Below are 24960 nucleotides of genomic sequence, written 5' to 3' on the forward strand. Positions count from 1 at the left end.
AAGTATAATAAAAAGAAAAAAGAAAAAAGAAAAAAAAAGTGTAGTGTTTTTCATCAGGTTTTTCTGCATGTTTGTTTAGACAATCAGTGTTAAGTTTCCATCAGTTTAAAATAAGCGGTATTAGATCATATTGGCAAGCCTCATGGTAATCTCAAACTGAAAAACATACAATATGCAAAAAATAGAAAGAGGCCAGGTGCAGTGGTTCAAGCCTGTAATCCCAGAACTTTCGGAGGTCGAGGCAGCCGGATCACAAGGTCAAGAGATCGAGACCATCCTGCCTAACACAGTGAAGCCCCGTCTCTACTAAAAATACCAAAAAATTAGCCGGGTGTGGTGGCAGGCACCTGTAGTCCCAGCTACTTGGGAGGCTGAGGCAGGAGAATGGCATGAACCTGGGAGGTGGAGCTTGCAGTGAGCCGAGATCGCGCCACTGCACTCCAGCTTGGGCGACAGAGCGAGACTCCATCTCCAAATAAATAAATAAATAAATAAATAAATAAATAGAAAAAAACTAAATCACAGCACCACAGAAAATCACCTTCAGTAAAAGGAGGGCAGGGAGGAAGAAAACAAGGAAGAGAAGACCAGAAAACAACTAAAAAAATGGCAGGAGTAAGTCCCTATTCATTAATAACAACACTGAATATAAATGGACTAAACAATCAAAATACATAGACTGGATGAACCCATGAAAAAACAAGAAAAAAATGATCTGTTGCCTACAAGAAACACGCTTCACCCATAAAGACACATACAGACTGAAAATAAAGGAATGGGAAAAGATATTCCATGCCAATGGAAACCACAAAGGAGCAGGAGCAGTTATATCATACAAAATAGATTTGAAGGCAAAAGTTGCAAGAAGGGAAATGGAGGTCATTATATAATGAATGATAAAGGGGTCAATCCTGCAAGAAGATAGAAAAATTATAAATATCTATGTACCCCAAACTGGAGCATCCATATATAGAGAGCAAATATTATTATAGATAAAGAGGGATATAGAACTCAATACAGTAACAGCCAGTGAATTCAACACCCCACTTTCAGCAGTGGACAGATCTCCCAGACAGAAAACTCAACAATGAAACATCGGACTTAATCTGCACCATAGAAAAAGTGGACCTAATAGATACTTACAGAACATTTCATCCAAAGGCTGCAGAATACACACTCTTCTCCTCAGCACATGGATCATTCTCAAGAATAGACCATATGTTACATCACAAAACAAGTTTTAATATATTAAAAAATCTGAAATAATATCAAGCATCTTCTGTGACCACAATTGAATACAACTAGACATCAACAACAAGAGGAATTTTGGAAGCTATATAAATACATAGAAATAAAATAATATGTTCCTGAATGACCACAGAGTCAATAAAAAAATTAAGAAAGAAATTTAAAAAATTCTTGAAACAAATGATAATAGAAATACAACATAAAAAATCCTATGGAATACAGTGAAAGCAGTACTAAGACGGAAATTTATAGCTGAAAGTCCTTATATATATAAAAAAAAAAAACTTCAAATAGCCTTATGATGTATCTTAAAGAACTAGAGAAGCAAGCAAATTGAACCCAAATTTAGTAGGAGAAAAGTAATAAATATCAGAGCAGAAATAAATGAATTTGAAATGAGGAAAATAATACAAAAGATCAATGAAATAAAAACTTGTTTTTTGAAAAAATAAACAAAATTGACAAACCATTAGCCAGACTATCAAAGAAAAACAGGAAAAGACCCCAATAATTAAAATTAGAGATGAAAAAGGAAGTATTATGACTGATACCACAAAAATTCAAAGGGTCATTAGTGGCTACTATGAGCAACTACATGCCAATAAATGGGAAAATCTAGAGAAAATGGACAAATTCCTTGTTACATAAAACCTACCAAGAAATCCAAAACCTGAAGAGGCCAATAACAAGTAGTAAGATCAACACAATAATAAAAAGTCTCCCAGTAATGAACAGCCCAGGGCCTGATGGCTTCAGTGCTACATTCCTCCAAACATTTAAAGAAGAATTAATATCAATCCTGCTCATAATATTACAAAAAATAGAGCAGGAGGGAATACTCCCAAAGTCATTCTATGAGGCAAGTATTACCCTGATACCCAAACCAAACAAAGATACAACAACAACAAAAAACTACAGGCCAATATCTCTGATGAATAATAATGCAAAAATCCTCAACAAGATACTAGCAAATTGAATTCAATAATACATCAACAAGACTGTTCATCAAGACCAAGTGGGATTTGTCCCAGGTATGCAAGGATGGTTCACCATATGCAAATCACATAATATGATACTTCATACCAACAAAATGAAGGACAAAAACTACATGATGATTTCAACTGATGTTGAAAAAGCACCTGATGAAATTCAACATCTCTTCATGATAAAAAAAAAAAAAAAAAAAAAAAAAAACCCTCAGAAAACTGGGTATAGAAGGAACATGCATCAACATAATCAAAGCCATATATGACAAACCCACTGTTAGTACCATAATGAATTGGGAAACACTGATATCCTTTCCTCTGAGACCTGGAACACAACAAGGATGCCTGCTTTCACTACTGTTAATCAACATAGTACTGCAAGTCCTAACCAGAGCAATCAGACAAGAGAAAGAAATAAAGAGTATCCAAGTGAGAAAGGAAGAAGTCAAATTATCCTTTTTTACAGATGGTATTATCTGACATTTGGAAAAACCAAAAGACTCCTCCAATAAACTATTAGAACTGACAAACTCAACAAAGTTGCAGGATACAAAATGAACATACAAACATCAGTAGCATTTCTACAGACCGACAGAGAACAATCTGAAAATGAAATCCAGAAAGTGATCCCACTTATAATAGCTAAAAAGAAAATCAAATACCTAGTAATTAAACAAGAAGTAAAGTATCTCTACAATGAAACTACAAAACATTGATAAAAGAAATTAAAGAAGACATGTAAAAGGAACGTACTAAAATGATGCAAGAAATTGAGAAAGACACACAAAAAATGGAAAGATATTCCAAGTTCATGAATTGAAAGAATCAGAATTGTTAAAATTGTCCGTACTACCCAAAGCAATCTACAGATTAAACACAATACCTTTCAAAATAGAATGAGATTCTACACAAAAAGAGAAAAAAAAAAGTCCTAAAATTTATATGGATCCACAAAATACCCAGTATAGATAAAGCTACCTATGAGAAAAGAACAAAACTGGAGGAATCACATTATTGACTTCAAATTATACTACAAAGCTATAGTAACATGGTACTGTCATGAAAACAGAAACATAGAACAGGGGAATGGAATCGAGAACCCACAGATAAATCCATGTATCTATAGTAAATTCCTTTTTGACAAGGTGTCAAGAACATACAATGGGTAAAGGACGGTGTGTTCAATAAATGGTGCTAGGAAAACTGGATATGCATATACAGATGAATGAAACTATAACGCTAGCTCTTGCTATATACAAAATAAAACAAAATAGATTAAAATTTACATCTAAGACTTTGAACAATATAACTACTACAAGAAAACATTGGATAAACTTGCCAGGACATTGAACTGGGCAAAGATTTCTTAAGTAATAGCCCACCAGCACAGGTGATAAAAGCAAATATGTACAAATTGGATCACATCAAGTTAAAAAGCTTCTGCACGGCAAAGGAAACAATCAATAACATGAGGAGACAATTCACGGAATAAGGGAAAATATTTGCAAACTGCCCATCTGACAAGGGATTAATAACAAGAATATATAAGGAGCTCAAACAACTCTACAGGAAAAAGTCTAATAATCCAATTAAAAAATGAGCACAAGATCTGAATAGACATTTCTCAAAAGAAAGCATACAAATGGCAAACAGGCATATGAAAAGGTGCTCAACATCACTGATCACCAGAGAAAAGCAAATCAAAACTACAGTAAGATATAATTTCTCCCTAAAATGAGGTCTTTATTCAAAAGTCAGGCAATAAAAAAATGCTGACAAGGATGCGGAGAGAAAGGAAATCTCATACGCTGTTGGTGGGAATGTAAATTTGCACAACCACTCCTCAAAAAAACTAAAAATAGAGCTACCATACGATCCATTAATACCACTGCTGAGTACATACGTAAAAGAAAGGAAATCAGTACAATGAAGAGACATCTGTACTCCCATGTTTGCTGCAGCACTGTTTTTAATAACCATGATAAGAAAGCAATCTAAATGCCCACTGACAGACAAATGGATAAAGAAAATGTGGCACTTATACACAACAGAATACTATTCATCCATAAAAAAGAGTAAGAACCTGTCATCTGCATTGTGGGTGGAACTGGAGATCATTGTGTTAGCTGAAATAAGCCAGGCACAGAAAAATAAACTTACGTTCTCACTTATTTATGGAAGATGAAAATTAAAATAACTGAACTCATGGAAATAGAGAGTAGAAGGATGGTTACCAGTGGCTAGGAAGAGTACAGGGGAAGGGACTTAGAGGATGGGGGATGGACAATGGGTTCGAAAAACAGTTGGAGAGAATAAATAAGACTTAATATTAGCTAGTACAACAGGGTGAGTATAGTCCAAAATAATATAATTATACATTTTAAAATAACTAAATGCATATGACTGGATTGCTTGTAACACAAAGGATAAATGCTTGAGATGATGTATATACCCCATTTACCCTGATGTGATTATTAGGCACTGCATGCCTGTATCAAAATATCTCATACAACACATAAATATATACAAGTATGTACCCACAAAATTAAAATTTAAATTTAAAAAATATAAAAAATTATAGGTAGAAAACCAAACAATCCATTTTTTAACGGGCAAAAGATCTGAATAGACACTTCTTCAAAGAAATAAATACATGAAAATGTGCTTAGTGTCATTAGTTTTAGAAAATACAAAACAAAACCATGATAATTCTACCTAATGCCTATTTGAGTAGATAAAATAAAAAATACTAACAATATAAAATGCTAGTGAGGATACAGATACACTGGACATTGCGGGTGAGTATACAAAATATTACAACCACTTTGGAAATCAGTTTGAAGTTTTCTCACTTAGTTAAATATTCTCAACATATGATCAACTGATCTCACTCCTTATGTATTTACTTAAAGGAAATAAAAATTTATGGTCAAAAAACCTATACATGAAGGTTTACAGTGGCTTTATTCATCATTGCCCAAAAGAGGAAACAACTCAAATGCCTCCTCATTGAGGAATAGATAAACAAATCATGGTACCACCATAAAATGAAACACTACTTAGCAATTTTAAAAAATATTCATTGATACAGCCAACAATATGGATGAATCTCAGATGCCCTATGCTAATTAAATGAAGCCAGTCTCAAAAGGCTGTATACTGTATGCCTCTGTTCATAATTACATTATGGAAAAAGCATACATATGGGAACAGAAAGTAGACTGGTAGTTGGCTTGGGGTAAAGGAAGGATTGACTTATAAGGGGAGAATTTGGAGGAGGAGGGTTATGGAACTGTTCCATATTTTTATTTTGGTGATAGTTACAAGGCTGTACGCATTTATCAAAACTTGCAGAACTATACACAAAAAAGTGATTTTTAAAAATTAAACTTTATATTTTGAGATGATTGCAGATTCGCATGCTGTTACATGAAAAACTACAGGGATCCTGTTTATCCAGTGTCCCCATGGTAAAATCTTGCAAAACTATAGTACTATAACCACAGCCAGGACACTGACGTTGATGCAGTCAAGACACAGGATAGTTCCATCACCAAAAGACATCAGAAGGATGAGTTTTAACATATGTAAAGTATACTTTCATTTTAAAAATTAAAAATCTATAAGCCCTATATTGCTCGTTTACAACAAAACATCAACATTAACTCTTAATTTTAGGCCCCCCAAAACTGATTTTCTAACTCTGCGCAATATTTTCATTTAAAAAATCACTTATCCTTAGATAATAGCTTAATGTATTTTAACTTTCAGTATAATCTTTAAAAATCTTTTCACTGCGCCACTATGTTCTTTCTCTGTATATTGAAACTTGTAAACTCTGCACATTCCATTTACAAAAGTAAACATAATTAACATCTAGTCTTCCAGGTCAGTTCAGCTGAATATAACATAGCTTGTGGAGAAGAACACTGGTTTCTTTGGCCTTTCCAGAGAGAAGGGGGGAGAGAAGAATTTTCTTATTCGTCTGTTACCTTTCAGAGATTTATGCCAATCCACAGAGTTCCTTTGCCGTACTATTTCTGACTAAACTGTTATTTAACAACTATAATTTGTTCAGCAATCAACTAACAAAAATTGCACAACTATAAAACTAACTACAAGATTAGATAAGTCATATGTTATACAATGGTTTTTCCAAATCACTAATTTGAAAACAAAAGAAAATGTACAATTCAACTATATAATGGAAGGGTTATTTTGGGGGGTAGGTTTGAGTGTCAGTGTTTCACATCTTTGTATTCTAAAAGACTCTTTTGTAAGACTTTAAACTTTAAAAGCACACTCAGAATATAATACTTTAATGAATATTTACTATAAATAAAAGCAATCTCAGTGATTAGTTTGCAAGTAACTATAAAAACGACATAGAATTATTTTCTCAAGTACACATTTTTCTCTTAAATACTCAGCTCAAGTAGTGTGTGATTTACATCTCTGACCACTGTATATTTTTCTTCTCTCTCTTTGTAGAAGTTGCTTCTGAATTATGTCTCTCAGAAAACACATTATAGGCTGGGCACAGTGGCTCACACCTGTTACCCCAACACTTTGGGAAGCCGTAGCAGGAGGATTGCTTGAGGCCAGGAGTTCAAGACCAGCCTGGGCAATATAGCAAGACTCCGTCTCTACAAAAAAAAAAAAAAGCTGGATGTGGTGGCATGTTCCTGAAGTCCCAGCTACTCAGAAGGCTGGGGTGGGAGGATGGCTTGAGCCCAGGAGTTAAATAAAGGCTGTGATAAGATGTGATCATGCCACAGCCCTCCAGCCTGGGTGACAGAGTAAGACTCTGTCTCTTAAAAAATAAAATAAAATTTAAAAAGTGCAACAGATTAGAGTAATTACAGTTCAAATAGATTCTGTATTCAAGCTATCCTTTTTAATGGGATATTATGATTAAATATTTTTTCTAAAGAGGCAAGTCGTATTATAAAGTTATTTTTATATAAACTATGGGAGGGATTTTGTACAGAGTATGAAAAGGATGCAGGATTTCAGAAAAAAAAACTTAAGTCTTATAATAATATATAATATAAATAATAGTCATTCTCCTGCAATTATTCTTGGAAAACAGAATGCTAGTAAAGACCCTCCCTAGGTGAGACATTGCTAAATCATAACAACATGCACACAGCCCCCTGGTGTCAACAACAAATAGCAATCAATCTGGTATTTTTTACTGTACTATTCAATATGGAAGGAAAGAAGGAGATAGGAAGAGACGTCTAGCAGGGAGGAATGACACACAGGAGGTTAAGAAAGAAAGAAAGCAAACAAGAAAAATTAAAGAGAAAGAGAGATAAAGAACATAAAATAAATTAAAAGAAACATTGTAAAAGAATTCTTAAACCCATTTATGCCTAGTGTTCCATTATTGGAACGCTAAGCATGTGGGAGTTATTTATATCCTACTGCTCAAGGTCATCATCAAAGTCTGACTCCAAAAATTCAAAAAATTGCAGCCTCAGGCATAAATGGGTTAAAATACTTGCTGTGAGTGGTCATACTTTAGCCAACCTCATTGGAATGCTGTCAGGGTAAATCTATAAATGTAGTCATTACAAAACCTTGACCTAGGTTATAATCACAAAACTGTAAATTATCTAATATTTATTATTGTACACAGTCTTTAAAAGAAATGTTTGTGCCATTGCAAGGAAAATAAATTGAATTGTTAAAAAAATTATGAATCACATTTCTTCCTGTTACATGCTTTGTGTCCCTTGCTTATAAATTAATATTGATCCTATCTATTCTTCCCTCCTCAGACAGTTTAAGTCTCTAAAATCTATCAAAAGCAGAATTAAAATGAGAATACTAAATACAAATCAACTTGGCATCATTATTTACGTAACTAACCTTAATGTAGAGAGAGAAAAATAGGGTTTTTTCTACTCTTTCCCACCTCTCTTTCTCACCTCTGACAAAAGAGGTATACTTTATTAAGCAAAAATGAAAAGAGGAATTAATTTTTAATTTTTTTTAATTGCTGTAAAATACAAATTTATGTATTATATAAAAATCTCGAAACTCTACTGTTCCCGATTGTTATTTTCCTTTCCTTTTCTCTTTAAATATCTTCGAACCCACATAATTTCTTTTGTACATGAAAAGATAATCAGGCTGTGAATCAGTAAGAGTCACTAAACTTTATTTGAACTTTTCATATTTATGTCAGCTTTTGAGGTAAATTTTATTTTTGCACTGATGCAGTATACACAGGAATTTAAAGCAACTTACCTTTAAACTGTACCTATTTAAAATTATCTGTAAAGACCACATCTTCATTTTACCTCTGTTCTAACATTCAAATAATAAAATACAGAATTTACTATCTATTGAAAACACATGTAACCTTTTGAGACTGGCTCACTCAGCACAACGCCCTTGAGATCCATCCAAGTTGCTGGATGTCTCAACAGGTCTTTCTTTTTTACTGCTGAGTAGTATGCCATCACATGGACATATGGCAATTTATATTTATTCATTCCCCTTTTGAAGAACATTTAGGTAACTTCCAGTCAGGCTATTACAAGTAGGGTTGTTATGAACATTCATATACAGGCTTTTATGTGAACATAGGTTTTTATTTTTCTAGGATAAATGCTCAGTAGTGTGACAACTGTATGATTCTATTTCTATATCATTCTCAAAATAACAAAATTATAGAGATGTAGAACATATAAGTGGTTGCCAGGAGTCAGGGAAGGCAGAGGGAAGGTTGTCACTATATTTCAAATGTGATGACTACTTGTGATACATCATTCTGTCTAGACTGAAACTCAGATGACGTATTGTTACCTAAAAAACTATCATTAATTATTTACAATAAGTGTATCTAATGTACAATTTTTTAATATTATAATTAGAACATATTGAAAGCAGTCTAACCATCAAATAACATTTAATTCACTAAAGAGATGAATAAATTGCAAATCAAATTCAGAAAGAGAAAAAAACAGGCTTAGACAAATTTATATTAAAATAATAAAAAATATGAATCAAGCGGCTAAGGGTATAATAAGAAAATCTGCATACCTGTTAATTTGATATGTCCTATTTCATCAAGCAAAATGCTGTAAATCAAAATTCACATTCAACAAGATGGAATAAAATATTTTACATAAAACATTTACATAAAAATCATAAAACTAAGATAGATCAGTACCTATTTAATATATTTTAAAAATTTAAATGATTAACTTAAAGTCAATGTATGTCTTACAAAGATTACTTTTTACAAACAAGTTTCATGTAATTCATATAGAATTCCCTATAATATTTAAAAGACCTAATGGAGTTTGACAAAAAGTACTTCCAGAAACACAGACAATATGAATACAAAAGAAGAATACAGCTTTACTTTTCTGGCTTCAGGTCTCTATAAACAATTCCTAATTGGTGCAGATGATCCAAAGCAAGGGCCAGTTCTGCAAGGTAGAATTTCACATCTTCCTCTGTAAACAGAACCTAGAACAAAATAATGAATTATCATTTGATCTTTCTTTCAGTATTCAGTATATTTAAAAATACTTCTTTCAAAATGAGCAGACAGACACATCTAGGAAAATAATAAGATAATAAGCATAGTCAATTCTTATTTGACTGGCATAATTATTGGCAATAGCAGAGAAATAAGATTTCTACATAAATGAAATGAAACTCTTTAAGAATGCGTCTCTTCAATATTAACCATTTTAATGTAAATCTTTCCAAAACATTATGTTGTTTGTATATCTTCTCACACTAAATGCACAGCACAAGATTCACCTTTTTTAAAGTGACTTAGTCCCATAATACCAATATTAATTTTAGTACTCTGCTATAATATAGTTACCCTTAGGGTATTTGAAATATAGAAGGTATTTTGTTTTAGCTCTGGGAATTCCACTATTTCTACCATTCTCTCTTTTACTGTCTACTATCATTTCTCAGAAATTTCACTTTTAGGGGCTCTACAAACCCAAAGCTTTTACTACACTACCACAAGTTGTTAAATTAGTAACTCTTATCTTACACACAATTGTGAACTCATCTCTGACCTAAGGGGTGGATCCAAGCCTCTTCTGTTAGTAATGTATATGAGTGTAATGGCACTATATTACTCAATCATTTTGTGCCTGGAAATACAGCTGCTATGATGAAGTGAAGAGTAATGAACTTGAATCAGAATTGGCAGTGTAATATCAGACATGTCACTTAGCCCTTTGGGCCTCAGTTTCTAAATCTGTAAAACAGGACAATAATATCTGCTCTATATAACTAACAAGGTTGTTGTAAGAATCAAATCAGTTTATGTGGAAAAAAAAGCTTTGTAAACTTTAAAAAACTATATACATATAACCATAAGGTATTATTATTATAGGTTTATATCTAAATCCATTTACTAGTGAGTATTCATTTACACATAGAATTGGACACTAATCAACCATGAGATGTAATTTTTAAGGTTTAGCAAGAACTCCAGATTGGTGAAATCAAATATTTTTCTCAAAATGGGTTATTTTCATAAAGAAACCTCTGGATTATTAAGAAGGCTCAAAACTGCATAAAGTACATGTCATAATAGCTTACAACCTGATTGCCCATTTAGAATTATGGCCCCTGCATTTCACAATGCAGATCCAGGTTACTAGTAAAATTGCAGAGAATGAGCAGTTAATAACTTCTGATATGCTAACTACTTTTTTAAATGATCAACAGAAAAACAAAGATTGTTTATTATCTAAGTTTTGGGAGCATTAATTTGAATATTATAATGGTAAAAGTATAAAAACATCACTTTCACTTGACTTTTTGTTAAGAATAAAAATAATTGTTGCCTATTCAACTTCTAACCAAGGATAATAAGAAAGTTCTCTGAAAGCTAATACATAAGAAAACCCTAAATAAAAACTATTTAAAACTAAATTAGAAAAAACTTTGCCTAGTTACAGTTATGCAAGCCTATCACCTTGTCATGAAGTTGTCTTGGTGGAAAGCCTCATGATAGATGCAAATAAAACATTACTAAGTAGAAATTATGTGCCAGGCACTGTACAATCATTATGTTATTATAGCTTCCAAACTCTATGACGTAGGTATTAGGAACATCTTGCAAATGGAGAAAGAAACTCAGAGTGATTAAGTAACTTGCCCAAAATAACACAGCTAGTAAGAAGGAGGCCCAAGACGTGAACTCAGGGATACTCGTCCATAAGAATGAACTCTTCCCCAGAAGCCACTTCTGCCACATGCTATGCTGCAATGTTTGCTTTTCTAAAAACAAATTTTAGGTTCACTGCCAATAATGCTTTCCAACCCACTAATCGTCCTACTCATAAATCACCCTCCCCCACGACAAAATGAAAATCATCCTAAACTCCAGTACTCTTGAGCTAAGCACTTTTAATATTTTGTCATCTGCTTTTCAATTTTTTGTGCACATCTGTGTTTGAATGTGTCTACGAATGTGTGTTTTAATACAGTTGAAATCAGACTACCGTATAAGTACTGTTTAGTGGCCTCCTTTATCCCCAGTTGATATTATATCATAAGCATTCTATGTCTTTAAAATTTCCAATAGTTGTACAATATAACCATACCAATTTACTGTAAGTTACCTAAACATTCTCCTTCTTGACATTTAGGTTATTTCCAGTTTTTCACTATTTGAAATAACTCTGCAATATGCATATGTACATATTACTGATATTTATGATTATTTTCTCAAAATGAATTAAGAATTTTTTTTAAAAAATGAAATGCTGGGTCAAGGAGCATAAATAGTCAAAGATTCCTGACATACACAACAAAATTATTTTCCAAAAAGGTTATAGTAATTTCCACTCCCATCAGCAGTTTATGAAAGCATTTGTCTTACCACATCCTTGATAGCATGGAATATACCCTGTAAAAAGCCTTTTCGTGTGCGAAAATGGCATTATTTTTTAAATTTAAGTTTTGATTTTTAGGCTGAACACTGTTTTCATGTTTAGTAGTCTTTCTATTTTTTTGTGAATTATCAGTAATGTTTGTGTCTATTTTCTATTACTGACTTACTGTTTTGTCAATTGGTACAAGTCACTTAAATATTAAAAATGTCAGTTTTCTATCATATTAGCTGCAAATACTTATCCAATTTTGTGCTAGTTTTTTATGCTCAGTAATCCTTAATTTTTGCTAGTCAAATATATAGATGATTTAAGGAGAAATTCACCATCCAATGGTCAACAAAATATTTAGCTGGTTTTCAAGATTTAGCTCTTTTATGTAAGTAAGATTTATTTTGGATATGGTAGAGATGGCATTTTAAAACGATTTTTTGAAATATTTAAGCGATTTCTCAAATACTGTTTATTGAACAATCTCTTTGCCGCAATTTGTGATTCTTCCTTTATCATAATGATATATGGTAAGTAATCTATAACAGGATACTTTGGGGATATACAGTATGTTTCTAATCTCGTGTTGATACTATAATGTTTTGTTTATGCACACTTTATAAAGTTTTAAACAAGAGAATTTGGGGAGGCCAATGCATGAGGATCACTGGAGCCCAGGAGTTTGAGACCAGCCTGGGCAACATAGCAAGATCTCATCTCTACTGAAAAAAAAAGTAGCCGGGTATAGTGGCGCATGCTTCTGTAGTCCAAGCTACTTGTGAGGCATGAGGATTGCCTGAGCCTGGGAGGTTGAGGCTGCAATGAGCCAGGATAATGCCACTGCACTCCAGACTGGTGACAGAGTAAGACCCTGTCTCAAAAAACAAACAAACAAACAAAAAATGTTATTTCTTTGCATTTGTTTACTTTTCCAAGGAAACTATAAAATCTGTCAACATCAAACAAAAATCCCTATTGTGGCTTTATTTGGAATTTTGTTAAGCCAATAAATTAACATTAGAAGAACTGACAGCGTTAAAATAATCAGCCATTCATTCTACTACATTTTCTTGATATAAGCAAAATAAAGCACAGCTTAAGAGTTCTGTTTGTTTACCTGTGTATTTGTGTGTGTGTGTGGGGGGGGTGTGTGTGTGTGTGTGCATTTTGAGGAAGGGAAATTTGTATAGGTATCTTTCCCTTTAAAATACAAATGACATACATTATAAAATTCTTTAAAACACACAAAAATGTACTTAAAAAGTCTTTTTCTAAGCTATAAAAACATGTCCTCATTTTGGATTATTTAACAATTTTTTGTACACACAAGTGAAGTATAACCAACAAACATCTGATTATTAATAAGCTGTCTACAGAAGTAACCATTGAATCATTTTTTAAAAGACTGCTCAATCAATGTACTAATTTATTATCTTTTGGGTAATGCATTTAAAATGCTTGCTCTTACCTAATATTCCAGACTTAGGAATCAAAACTTACTGACTGCATCTCTGTGCTAGTATGGGTTTAGATAGTCCCACATCGAGAATGGAGGTCTGAAGAGTTTAAAAGAAAATTAGAAATGACTACAAGAATTTCTCAAGCATATTTGTGACACTTCTAAAATCTAACGCAAGAAATCATGAATAATGGAGCCTTATTATACTGTTGTCCTTCTATGCCTTGGTACCAGTTTTTAACAAGGTCCTTTAAAGACCCTCCTTAGAAGGGGGTCCTAGACAATCCCTTTCACATATTGAATTATGTTCTATAGTTAATAATATACCAATAACACACCCTATGCTCACGCATGGCACATTCTACACTGGAGGTAGACAGATATAAGCCAGAGACCTTAGCCACTTAAGCACTGGCTAGCATACCAGAAACACACTGTTCCTTTATCACAGCAAGTTCCAGAGCTCTGGGAATCAACAGTAGCTCTCCCACATTCTACACTGTAAATTCTGGAAGTAAGACATTGAACTACTATCACCCAATTAAAATGCTACTCCCAGACTACTACTTAAAGAAAAAATGAAGCAGACAAAGACAGGATTTAATCTCATGCCTGAAAAATCTAAAACACAGGACAAAACATATGAAATGATACTTTTCAAGACACTGGACATCAGGCAACAAAAGACACTGAATACTGAGAGACAGAGAACAAATGAAGTATGCCCCACAACTGCCTTAGCTTACTACCTGGAAAGAGTTTCCAAGTGGTAGTACAGGGAGGGCTAAGTCAGGTGGAGCCTGAAAGACTTCCTGAGTAGATAAGCCAGAACAGAGAGTCTTGGAGAAGGAGGACAAAATTCACAGGATAGAGTATTAGAGAAGAGTAAACTGCACAAAGAGAACTCTGTAGATATGCAGACAGTCTCCTTCAATCATTCAGCAGAGAAATACTCAGCACATGTGAGTGAGGACATTACCCTAAACCAGGAAAGGAATGAAGGGTTAGAGGAACCAATCGATGAACTCACCATGGCCAGGAATAGTTCCTGTTGCCTTCAGCCAAAGCAGAAAATCTCATAATTCATAAGACATCAGACAAAGTAATTAGAAGGATTTTGCTTCAGTAGTGGAGCAAAATTAACCCCTGACTGAAAGCTGTGTTGGTCCAATCTAACAAACTTTAGAAGTAAGACCTATAGGGATCAAACTAGTTTTATATCTCAGAACAGAGATCAATAATAGTTACAGAAATACAAAAATGTTCATCACCTTAACAAGCTAAATGTCACAATGCCTGCCATCCAATAAAAAACTGTCAATCATGGGCGGGGCACTGGGGCTCATGCCTGTAATCCCAGCATTTTCAGAGGCTGAGGCGGGCAGATCACTTGAGTTCAGGAGTTTGAGACCACCCTGGCCAACATGGTGAAATCCCATCTCTACTAAAAATACAAGAATTAGCCAGGCTAATTGTGCACCTGTAGTCCCAACTATGCAGGAGGCTGAGGCAGGAGAATCACCTGAAGCCGGGAGGCAGAGGTTGCAGTGAGCTGAGACCACGCCACTGCATTCCAGCCGGGGCAACAGACTGAGACTGCACCTCAAAACACACACACACACACACACACACACACACACATACATACATACATATACACAGTCAAACACGGATCCAAGGAAACTACCCCCGCCCAAGTCCAGGAAGAGAAAAACCTTAAAAGATTAAAAGAAAGAGCCCACTCAGCTCACAAAGGACTGAGCTAGCTCCTCTTCCCAAAAGGGAGAGTGAAAAGCCTCATAAATCAAAGAGTGTTTGTTAGAGTATAAGAGAGGACATGTTTCAATACTGAGAAAAAATTAATCTTAAACTAAATACTTCCCTAGTCCCACATGACTAAAGCTTAAACACAAGGCCCAAAATGATCAAAGTGTTTACAAGACAATGAACTGCATCCTAGAAAAGAGCTAAATACTACTTATATGAAAATAAAGGTATCTAGAATGTAAGAAAATTAAATCCACCATGCCTGCTATCCAGTAAAAATGACTATGCAAGTATGATTCCATTGAAGTACAACATAAGGAACAGACAATACTTAAATAAATGAGTATGGTTATGTTCCAATGAAACTTTATTTACAAAGAAAAGTAACTGGCCAAATTTAGCCTGAAGACCGTATTTTCCTGATCTCTGAGTTAAAACTTATACTACAAATCCTAAGGCAACTATTAAATTATACAACAAAGTGTTATGGATAATATTTACAAACCAACAGCAGAGATAAAAATGAAATTGTAAAAAAAAAAAAAAAAAAAAAATTAAAAGAAGCCAGGAGAAGAGGGAAAAAAGAACAAAGAACAAATGCAACAAAAATAATCCCGAATAGCAAGATGGTAGATTTAAATACAACTGCAAAAATAATCATAAAATGTCACAGGTCTAATATCCCAATTAGAAGACACACTCTCAGACTGGATTAAAAAAACAAGGAAATTATGCTTCCTTAAGTACCACACATTAAATATAAAGACACAAATAGGCTAATGTTAAAATATGAAAAAAGATATACCAAACTAACAATACTTTTTTAGAAAACAGTTGGAGTGACCATATAAGTATCAAATTAGATTTTGAAGAAAAGAACATTACCAGGGACAAAGTCAGTCATGTCATCTCATAATGATGAAGGGATCAATTCATCAAGAGGGAATAATAACCCTAAAGGCTTATGTACCTAATGACAGAACTTTGAAACACATGAAACAAAAACTAACAGAAATTCAAGAAAATATATACAAATTCATAATTAAAGTAAAAGGTGTCAATCCTTGTCTCAAAAATTTGTAGAATAGGCAGAAAATTAGAAAGAATATAGGCAATTTAATATCACTATCAAACAACTTGATACAGTCCACATTTATAGGACCTTCCACCACCCAAAAATAGCAGAATACACATTCTTCTCAAGTGGACATGGAACATTTACCAAGATACATGATATTCTGAAGCATAAAGCAAATAAAAGTAAGTTTAAGAGAATTAAAGTCATACAATGTATGTTTTATGACCACAACAACATTACAGTAGAAATCAACAATAGAAATATATGTGGAAGAATGCCCAAATATTTGTAAATTAAGCAGACTTCTAAATATCCAATGGGTCAAAGAAATAGAAAGGAAATCATAAAGTACATTGAATTGAGAGAAAATAAGTGACACATATCAAAACTTGTGGGATGACCCTAAGGCAGTACCCAGAGGGGAATTTATAACACAAAACACCTACATTATTAGAAAACAAGAAAGGCCTCAAATTAATAACTTCAGCTCCCATCTTAAAAAACAGAAAAAGAAAAGCTAATGAAACACAAAATAAGCAGTAAAAAAGATTAAAGCAGAAAACAATGTAATAGAGAACAGAAATAGAATACAGAAAAATCAATGAAACCAAAAGCTGTTTCTTTGAGAGTAATAAAATTGATATATCAAATCTCTAGTGAGGCTAAACAGAACAAAAACAGAGCAAACATGAATTACCAACATCAAAAGTGAGAGCAGTGACATCACTAACAATTCCACAACTACAAAAAGGACAATAAGGGAATATTATGAACATTTTTATGCCAATAAATTTAGTAACTTTGATGAAATAGACAAACTCCTTAAAAGACACAAGTTATCAAAGCTCACTCCAAAAGAAATAACGCAAGTCTATTATATAAATTGATTTTGTAGTTAAATACTTTCCTGTAAGAAAAACTTCAGGTTCAGATGCCTTCACTGGTGAATTCTATCAATCATATAAGGGCAATTTGTCACTGAATCTACACAAACTTTCCCAGAAAGTTAAAGAGGCAAAAACTATACCCTATTCATTCTATGGAGTCAGAATTACTCTAACACTAAAAAGAGACAAAATAATACAAGGAAATCACAAATATCCCTCATAAAACAGATGCAAAATTCTTAACAAATTTTCAGCAAATATCATCCAACTTTATAAAAAGGGTAATACATCAAGACGAAGTGGGGTTCATCCATAAATGCAAGGTTGGTTCAACATCTATCAATCATTGTAATTCACCACAGTAAGACTAAAAACATTATAATCTCAATAAATGATGAAAAAGCATTTGAATAAATCTAAAATTGATTTCTGATTTTTTATAAAACTCTGAAAAAACAGTTACAGAAATCTTTCTCAACCTTTGAATTCTATTTCTAAAAGTTGCTAGAAGTATTAAGTTTGGCTAGACTGTGGGAAACAAGCTCAATACACAAAAAATTGACTGTGTTTCCACCCAATTTAAAATTGATATTAGGAAGTCAATTCTATTTACAATAACATTAAAAACAGGATTTACTTAGAGGTAAATCTGACAAAAGCAGTGCAAGAATTACACTGAAAACAATACTGGGAGAAATTAAAGATGACCTAAATAAACTGAGAAAGATATCATGTCCATGAATTAAAAGACTCAATATTACTAAAATGTAACTTATCTGCAAATTGACCTATACATTCAATAAAATCCCAACCAATATCCCAGCACGGCATTTTTGTACAAAGTGAAAAGCTGATTTTAAAATTGATATGGAAATGCAAAGGACCTAGAAGAGCCAAACTTTCAAGAAGAAAAGCAAAGTTCAAGGATTTGCACTACCTCACTTCAAGACATATTATAAAGATACAGTAATTCAGACAATGTATAATTGTAATAAAGATAGACAAATGGACCAATGAACAGAATAGAGTATCCAGAAATAGGCCTTCATATATATGATCAATTGGTTTTCAAGAAAAAATGTAAGGTGATTCAGGGAAGAAAAGACAGACTTTTCCAACAATGATGCTAGAACAACTGGATATCTATGTGAACAAAAGAAAAGGACTTCTGCACATACCTATAACCATATACTAAAATGAACTCAAAACGGATCCTAAATCTAGATGTAAAATTCAAACTGCAAGACCTCTAGAAAACATAATAGAAAATCTTTACCTGTAATTAGGCAGATATTCCTTATATAGAACATTAAAAACACAATAAAAGGAAAAAAATCCTATAAATCAGACTTCATCAAAATTAAGAACTTCTGCTTTTCAATACAGTGTTAAGAGAATGAAAAGACATACTATAGACCAGAAGAAAATATTTCCAAATAACATATATGATCAAGGACTTACATCCAAAATATATGAAGAACTCTCAAAACTCAATAAGAAAACAAACATTCCAACTAAAAAAAACAGGCTGAAAATTTAAACAGACATTTTACCAAGAGGATAGATGGCAAATGAGCTCATGAAAAGATGCTCAATATCATTAGTCATTAGTGTGACGTAATTCAAAACCACAATGGGATACCACTAAAAACTAATCTAATGTTCAAAAATTTTAAAAGACTGACCATACCAAATGTTGGCAAGGATGTGGAGCAACTGAAACTCTCTTACGCTGCTGGTGGGAATGTAAAATTTATATAATCACTTTGGAAAACAGTTTGGCAGTGTCTTTAAAAGTTAAACATACACCTAGCACATGACCCAGTCATTATACTCTTAGGTATTTACCCATGAGAAATGAAAACATATGATACAATCACTTGTACATGAATGTTTATAGCAGTTTTATTAGTAATATCAAAAACTGCAATGACCCAAAATTCATCAACAGGTGAATGATAAACAAATCATGACGTATCCATACAATCAGTAATACTACCCATCAATAAAAATGAGTAATTAGTACATGCAACATAGATGAATCTCAAAATAATTATGTTAAGCCAGACAAAAAAAAATGAATATACCATATGATTCCATTTATATAAACTCCTAGAAAATACAAACCAAATAGTGACAGAAAGCAGATTCAGCAGGGTTAGGGCAGGAAGACGGTATCACAAAGGGACACAAGAAAACTTTAAGGAATGACAGATATGCTAATTATTCTTATGGTAATGATGGTTTCACAGTTATATACAAATGTAAAAACTTATAAAATTGTATACTTTAGTATGTACAGTTTATTGTATGTCAATTATACCTCCATAAAGCTATTTTAAAATGAATAAACACTACTCCCAGAGGTGTTTAGGTAGCTTGAGTAGCCAAAGTCCTAGGCTTGCCCGTATCTACTTTATCCAGTTATTCATATTGCTCTTCTGCCTAAGAAAATGAGTAGCACATTGAGATGATAGAAAATGCCATTATCAGGCAGATTACCAAATACTATGCAATGAAACAAACAGAGTAGCTACCATTTAAAATTTCAATAGGAAAAATGTAATTAGTGGAAGAACAAAAGTGATACTTTTCTTAGTTTTGTTTCAAGAAAATATAGTAAAAATGTACAGCTACTTACCTCTTTGGATAATCTTGTGAAAACATCTCCTCCCCTGAGAAAATCCAGTATTAAGTACAGTTTCCCTTCAGTCTGAAAGGCTAATTAAAAATTAGAATGTAGTAACAGGACAATCTCAAAGGCTTAAAAAGCTTAGTATGCTTTTAAATTAATATATGTTTAGAATTTCACAGTATTTACTCACATGGTCCATTAATGGATAACATCTCAAAATTAAACCCAGTGTTTAATCCAGTGTTGAAATAGCTATAAACCCCTTCCCGGAACATAATCACCCTTGAATGTGGCTTTACACAGAACTTCTACCATCAAAAATTTCCTAATTTATGAAGTATGTTCTACTGCAATTGCCTAAACTTAGCCTATCAAACCTACTGAAAATTTACGAATTCTACAAAGCTGAAAAAAAATGCCACTTCCTCTATTAAACTTTCCAGGATGTCTCCCTTTTCACATTTTTCCACAGCTTCCTTAACCTCTTCTTCATTGAAATTACTTGCTGCTACTTTTGAGATCTTATTATATTTATACCTCTTTAATAGTACTTATTCCATTTTGATTTGTACAATTAATTTCTTTACATCTCTGTGTTCTCTATAGGTTATAAACTTTTTGAGGTCAAAAAGTGTTTCATTTCTATAGTCCACTGAATTTAATACACTATTTTTGCACACAATAAGCGTTTACGGATTGACTTACTACAGATTTGGGAAGGTCTTTAGATGTTACTTTTTTTATTCTGTTAGTATAACAAGGAGTAAAAGAATAATGGGTGGAAATTTCTTATGGGTTTTTAATAGTGATAATTGGGTATATATTTTAATGCATTATTTGTCAAAATTACACTAAGAATAAAATCAACAACTGCTACTTTTTTAAATATAGAAAAATGGAAGTGACAAAGTACACTATATCTGAGATAGAGAGAGAGAGAGAGAGAGAGAGAGAGAGAGAGACAGACAGACAGATAGATAGATAAAGTTGATCTCATCCATATGTTAAATTAGCAATGGAGCCATGATTCAAATTGAGAAATGTCTAACTCCAAAGTTCATGTTCTTTCCATTACATCTACTGCTTCTTACTAATAGTCCTTTTCCATTAAGTATAAAAAATAACTCAAGCAGACTAACATAACCACATGGTCCTCTAGAATATAACCAGGAAATAGATAAGTGTGGTCATTATGTAAATTATCACAACAGTTTATAGTCTAAGATTATGAAGTTACAGCCTAGTAGAGTACATAAATACTACCAGACAGGTAAGTGAAAAACACTATCTTGTTACTTTAAACAAGTTAACCAACTTGGAAAAATGAAGGACATACAACAAATAACTAAATACTGATATTTATTTCAGAAAAAATACATTTTACATAGTTGAATATACTAAGTAAGTCTAAAGTATTTATTTCCTGTTATAGTATTGTGTGAAAGGAAATCATAATTCTCTAATTCCATATTAATAAATAAGGATTAAAATAAATACAAGAATAAAAGAAAGATTACATACCATAGTGCAATTTGACAATAAATGGATGATTTACTTCCACCAGTATATCCCTCTCCATCTTTGTCCGAACTCTGTCTCGAACTAAAATTACATAAAGGTACAATTTTACTCTCTTATATCATTTCAATTAAGAGTCTATCAATAATTTACCAAACAACAAATATAAATATATAAAATGTAACTTCATAAATGCCTAAATTTTCAGTTTTCATATTCTTAGATAATAATGACCATATTCTCAGAAAGCAAAAATATTCATTACATCTAGAGACAGGTTAAGGTGGCATAAATAGGTATGTAGCGAATATGCATTTATTATGTGTTCATCTTTTTTGGTGGTTGTTGGTGGTGAGACAGGGTATTGCTCTCTTGCCCAGGCTGGACTGCAGTGGCAAAATCTCAGCTCACTGCAACCTCCACCTCCCAAGCTCAAGCAATCCTCCCATCTCAGCTTCCCAAGCAGCTGGAACTACAGGAGCGTGCCACTACACCTGGCCCATTTTTGTATTTTTTGTAGAGACAGGGTTTCACCAGGTTACTCAGGCTGGTCTTGAACTCCTGGGCTGGGCTCACGGGTTCAACCCACCTCAGCCTCTCAAAGTGCTAGGATTATAGGTGTGAGCCACCATGCCTGGCCTATTGATCTCTTTAATTGTTCAAATGAGTTTACTGATTGAAAGTGATCATAAGCGGTATTTTTATCACACCCTAAAAGATAGTGCGTGCAAATGGTTGTGCTTTCTCAAAATGTAATACTGACACAGACAGAAAAGGAAAAGTCAAGAATTTTGAAAGAAAAGAGTATAGCCCAATTAAGTTAATAAGCTTAAATTAAATGAAATATGTCACTTTTTTCTAGCATCAAATTTTTACTAGGGTGCATTCTCACTAAGTTAAGGCATATGCCAATATCAAATCCAGTAACATTACCTACTGGCTAGAAAAACTGCCACAAATACCAATGTTAAAAATAGCTACATCTATTCACTTTATGCAAGTAATACACAGCATATTTCTTAAAATACGCTTTGCCAAATTCTATTTTAATAAANTAATATTTTCTCACTTTCCTTAGATTTAATAAATCATAATGTATATAAATACTACTATAGAAATGAAAATTTTTAAAATAGATGACCTGGTCCTGACCTTGGAGAATTTTATGATGTAAGAGATAAATAACACAATGAAAGACAAACTTGAGCTACATACCTCCTTTTTAAGACCCAGGCCCACTTTTTGTTACCTTAATAAAGAGCAAACAAATATTATGACCCTATATACCTTAATTAAATATGCTTTATTGCTAAAAAATGCTAACGATCATCTGAGTCTTCCGTGAGCTATAATCTTATTGCTGGTAGAGGGTCTTGCCTCAATGTTGATGGCAGCTGAGTGATCAGGGTGGTGGATGCTGAAGGTTAGGGTGGCTGTGGCAATTTCCTAAAATAAGACAATGATGAAGTTTGTTGCACAGATTGACTTCCTTTCATGAAATAATTTTCTATAGAATTTGATGCTATTTGATAGCATTTTACACACAGTAGAATTTCTTTCAAAAGTGAATTCAATCCTCTCAAATCCTACCACTGCTTTAATTAAAGAAGTCTATGTAATATTTTAAAGCCTTTGTTGTCATTTCAACAATGTTCATAGCATCTTCACCAGAAGTAGATTTCATCTCAAAAAACCCATTTTCTTTGTTCATCCACAAGGAGCAACTCCTCATCCATTCAAGTTCTATCATGAGACTGCAGCACTTCCATCACATCTTTAGTTTCACTTCTAATTTTAGTTGTCTTGCTATTATTTCTACCACATCTGCAATGATTTCCTCCAATGATGTCTTGAACCCCTCCAAGTCATCCACGAGGGTTAGAATCAACTTCTTCCAAACTCCTGTTAATGTTGATATTTTGACTTCCTCCCATGAATCACAAATGTTCTTAATGACATCTAGAATAGCAAGTCCCATCCAGAGGTTTTCAATTTGTTTTGCCCAGACTCATCAGAGCAATCACCATCTACAGCAACTATAGCCTTACAAAATGTATTTCTTAAATAATAGGACTTGAAAGTTAAAATTATTCTTTGTTCCATGGGCTGCAGAATGGATATTGTAATAGCAAGCATGAAAACAATGTTAATCTCCTTGTACATCTCTATCAGGGCTCTTGGGTAACTAGGAGTATTGCCAATGAGCAGTAATATTTTGAAAAATGTCCGGAACAGTAGGTCTCAACACTGGGCTTAAAATACTCAGCACACCATGCTATAAACAGATGTGCTGTCATTCAGGCTTTGTTTTGTTCTATTTACAGACAAAAGGCATAGTAGATTTAACATAATTTTTAAGGGCCCTAGAATTTTTGGAATGGCAAATGAGCACTGGCTTCAACTTAAAGGGTCCAGGATCACTAGCCTCTATCAAGAGAGGCAGCCTGTCCTTCGAAGCTATGAAGCTGGGCACTGACTTCGCTCTAGCTATGAAAGACTAGATGGCATCTTCTTCCAATAGAAGGCTGCTGCTTCTACAATTAAAACCTGTTGTTTAGTGTAACCACCTTTATCAATCATCTTAGCTAGATTTTCTGGCTAACCTGCTATAGTTTTTACATCAGCATCTGTAGCATTACCCTGCACTTTTATGTTACAAAAATGGCTATTTTCCTTAAATGTCATGAGCCAACGCCTGCTAGCTTCAAACTTTTCTTGTGCAGCTTCCTCACCTCTCTTAGCCTTCACAGAATTGAAGAGAGCTAGGGAATTGCTCTAGACTAGGCTTTGGCTTGAGGGAGTGTTGTGGCTGGTTTGATCTTCTATTTAGACCACTAAAATTTTCTCCATATCAGCAATAAAGCTGTTTCACTTTCTTATTATTCATATGTTCACTGGAGTAGCAATTTTAATTTCTTTCAAGAACATTCCCTTGCATTCACAACTTGGCTATCTGTTTGGCACAAGAATCTTAGCTTTTAGCCTATCTCAGATTTTGACATGCCTTCCCCACCAAGCTTAATAATTTGTAGCTTTTGATTTAAAGTGAGAAATGCAGAACACTTCCCTTCCCTTGAACACTCCAAGACCACTGTAGAGTTACTATTTAGATCAATTTCAATATTCTTGTAGGTCAAGGAATAGAGGGGCCCAAGGAGACAGAGAGAGATGGGGAAACAGCTGGTCAGTAAAGCAGTCAGAACACACACACCGGTTATCAATGAAGCTCACTGTCTTATGTGTGTGTGGTTCATGGCACCCTGAAACAATGATAACACTAACATCAAAGATCACAGATCACAAAGAACCATAACAGATGTGACAGTAAGGAAAACATTTAAAACACTGCAAGAATTACCAAAATATGAGACAGAGACAGAAAGTGAGCATATGCTAGAGGAACAATGGCACCGAAAGACTTACTCAACACAGGGTTACCACAAACCTTCTATACACACACACACACACACACACACACACACACATATATATATTCACACA

At 33.4% G+C, this 24960-nt stretch overlaps 1 protein-coding gene across 1 annotated transcript in view; it reads right to left on the reverse strand.

Moving 5' to 3' along the window:
- LOC108527938 (ribosomal protein S6 kinase alpha-6-like) overlaps positions 1-24960 on the reverse strand; it is a gene marked incomplete at its 3' end in the record, with an annotated part of 41529 nt that overhangs the window by 8607 nt on the left and 7962 nt on the right. Inside the window, 5 exon segments of the mRNA XM_017869505.1 lie at positions 9291-9328; positions 9616-9722; positions 19948-20027; positions 21463-21574; positions 23731-23773. Coding sequence (XP_017724994.1) covers positions 9291-9328; positions 9616-9722; positions 19948-20027; positions 21463-21574; positions 23731-23773 — 380 coding nt within the window.

The sequence above is a fragment of the Rhinopithecus bieti genome, unplaced genomic scaffold (genome assembly GCF_001698545.2).
Source record: "Rhinopithecus bieti isolate Rb0 unplaced genomic scaffold, ASM169854v2 scaffold_5315, whole genome shotgun sequence".
NCBI lineage: Eukaryota > Metazoa > Chordata > Mammalia > Primates > Cercopithecidae > Rhinopithecus > Rhinopithecus bieti.